A 3,406-nucleotide genomic window follows, 5' to 3' on the forward strand; every position below is an offset into this window, starting at 1 on the left:
ATGGCCCTGGCTCCAGGTGATGAAAAAAAGAGGATCCGTAAGCCTCTTACATTGAATCAAAAGTTGGAAATGATAAAGATGAGTGAGCAAGGCATGTCCATCTCAGATATAGGCCGCAAGTTAGGTTTGGCTCGCACAACAGTTAGCACAGTGGTGAACGCTAAAGAAAAATACTTAAAAGAAGTAAAAAGTGCTACTCCAGTGCACACAAAAGTGATTCGCAAGAGAGACAACCTTATTGCTGAAATGGAGAAGCTGCTAGTGGTTTGGATAGAAGATCAAACCAGCCACAATGTTCCTTTAAGCCAAGCCATTATTCAAAGCAAGGCACTATCCTTGTTTAATGCAATGAAGACTGATAGAGGTGAGAGTGCTAAAGATGAAAATTTTGAAGCTAGCAGAGGTTGGTTTAACAGGTTTAAGGAAAGAAGTCATCTGCACAACATTAAAGTGCAAGGGGAAGCAGCTAGTGCAGATGTTGAATCTGCAGAGGCTTTTCCAGAAGAGCTGGCTAAAATTATAGAAGATGGTGGTTACACCACACAGCAAATATTTAATGTTGATGAAACCGGCCTTTTCTGGAAAAAAATGCCATCTAGGACATTCATTGCAAAGGAGGAAAAGTTAATGCCAGGATTCAAAGCTGCAAAGGATCGACTAACACTGCTTTTAGGTGCTAATGCAGCTGGTGATTTGAAGCTGAAGCCTATGATGATCTACCATTCTGAGAATCCCAGGGCTCTGAAAAACTATGCTAAATCTAGCCTGCCTGTTTACTACAAATCAAACACTAAAGCCTGGATGACTGCAAGTCTATTTACAACATGGTTTACAGATTATTTTAAACCCACAGTTGAAGCCTACTGCAAGGAAAAAAAATTTCCTTTTAAAATTTTAATGCTTACTGACAATGCACCTTCTCACCCACGAGCATTAATGGAAATGTACAATGAGATTCAAGTTGTTTTCTTGCCTGCAAACACCACATCTATTCTTCAGCCTATGGATCAGGGAGTGATTGCAACCTTCAAAGCATATTATTTGAAGAAGACATTTACTGCTGCTATAACTGCCTTAGATAGCGATGCATCTGATGGTGCTACACAGAACAAATTAAAAGCCTTCTGGAAAGGATTTACAATTCTAGATGCTATTAAAGCAATTAGAGATTCCTGGAATGAAGTTTCAGAATCAGCATTGAGACGTGTGTGGAAAAAGCTTATCCCCACCTTTATGGATGATGTTCCCGGCCTTGAGACTTCGGTAGAGGAAGTCAATGCTAGCGTTGTGGACATGGCTAGACAACTGGAACTAGAAGTGGAGCCTGAAGATGTTACAGAATTGCTTGCATCTCATGACCAGCCATTGACAGATGAAGATTTGATTATGATTGAAGAGCAAAGAAGACTGTTTCTTGAAACTGATGGTTCTACTGATGAAGACCCAGTTTGCATTAGGGAAATGCCAACAAAAGAATTAGAGGAATATGTCAATTTAATTGAAATGGGTTTGGCAGGTTTGGAGCAGATTGATGGCAATTTTGAAAGAAGTTCTTCAGTTAATAAAATTGTGTCAAATGGAATTGCATGTTATAAAGAAATACTTCGAGAAAGGAAGCGTCAGTCCATGAAGCAAACTTCTTTGCTATCATATTTTAATAAAGTCCCACAGCCATCATCATCACCTTCAACATCAAGACCTGATGAATCTTTGTCAAGTTCTCCACCTTCAAAACTGATTTGCATTGAAAACTCAGATGATGAATCATAAGCAAAGATAAGCAATAAAGCACATACCACTGTATTGTACTACATGTTGTACTGTACAGTACCTGTATACAGTATATGTATCCCTTTCTACTGTCTGCATAACTGAATACAGTAGTGTACTGTCTTTTGTTGTTATTAAACTAAACTTAGCACTATTGCACACCTATATATGTTATTTCAAACATGTTTTTAAGCTTGTAAACACACTGGCAAGTGAAAAACAAGTAAAAAATGCATTGACTCACTTTAAGTCGGTTTTCACTTTACAGCGGGGCTCCGGTCCCTAACCCGCTGTATGAGCGGGGTATACCTGTATGTGTGTGTGTGTGTTTAGGTTCCTGTTACTGTCCGCACATATATAAATAGACCCCTAATAATGTTATTAACCCATAACAGATCATACTGTGCTATTTGTATATAGACTAATAATGTTATTAACCCATAACAGACCATACAGTGCTATTTGTATATAGACTAATAATGTTATTAACCAATAACAGATCATACTGTGCTATTTGTATATAGACTAATAATGTTATTAACCCATAACAGATCATACTGTGCTATTTGTGTATAGACTAATAATGTTATTAACCCATAACAGATCATACTGTGCTATTTGTGTATAGACTAATAATGTTATTAACCCATAACAGATCATACTGTGCTGTTTGTGTATAGACTAATAATGTTATTAACCCATAACAGATCATACTGTGCTAATTGTGTATAGACTAATAATGTTATTAACCCATAACAGATCATACTGTGCTATTTGTGTATAGACTAATAATGTTATTAACCCATAACAGATCATACTGTGCTATTTGTGTATATAGACTAATAATGTTATTAACCCATAACAGACCATACAGTGCTATTTGTGTATAGACTAATAATGTTATTAACCCATAACAGACCATACAGTGCTATTTGTATATAGACTAATAATGTTATTAACCCATAACAGACCATACTGTGCTATTTGTATATAGACTAATAATGTTATTAACACATAACAGATCATACTGTGCTATTTGTGTATAGACTAATAATGTTATTAACACATAACAGATCATACTGTGCTATTTGTGTATAGACTAATAATGTTATTAACCCATAACAGATCACACAGTGCTATTTGTATATAGACTAATAATGTTATTAACCCATAACAGATCATACTGTGCTATTTGTATATAGACTAATAATGTTATTAACCCATAACAGATCATACTGTGCTATTTGTGTATAGACTAATAATGTTATTAACCCATAACAGATCATACTGTGCTATTTGTGTATATAGACTAATAATGTTACTAACACATAACAGATCATACAGTGCTATTTGTGTATAGACTAATACTGTTATTAACCCATAACAGACCATACAGTGCTATTTGTATATAGACTAATAATGTTATTAACCCATAACAGACCATACTGTGCTAATTGTGTATAGACTAATAATGTTATTAACCCATAACAGATCATACTGTGCTATTTGTGTATAGACTAATAATGTTATTAACCCATAACAGATCATACTGTGCTATTTGTATATATAGACTAATAATGTTATTAACCCATAACAGACCATACAGTGCTATTTGTGTATAGACTAATAATGTTAT

The 3,406-nt window shown here is 35.1% G+C and overlaps 1 protein-coding gene across 1 annotated transcript; it reads left to right on the forward strand.

Annotated features, from left to right (window-relative positions):
• LOC128636443 (tigger transposable element-derived protein 1-like) lies at window positions 1-1,924 on the forward strand. Its single transcript, XM_053689457.1, has one exon. It carries the CDS (start codon window positions 1-3, stop codon window positions 1,768-1,770), a length of 1,770 nt encoding a protein of 589 aa, XP_053545432.1. The 3' UTR covers window positions 1,771-1,924.
• The last annotated feature ends 1,482 nt before the right edge of the window (window positions 1,925-3,406 follow it).

The sequence above is a fragment of the Bombina bombina genome, chromosome 7 (assembly GCF_027579735.1).
Source record: "Bombina bombina isolate aBomBom1 chromosome 7, aBomBom1.pri, whole genome shotgun sequence".
NCBI classification, from domain to species: Eukaryota; Metazoa; Chordata; class Amphibia; order Anura; family Bombinatoridae; genus Bombina; species Bombina bombina.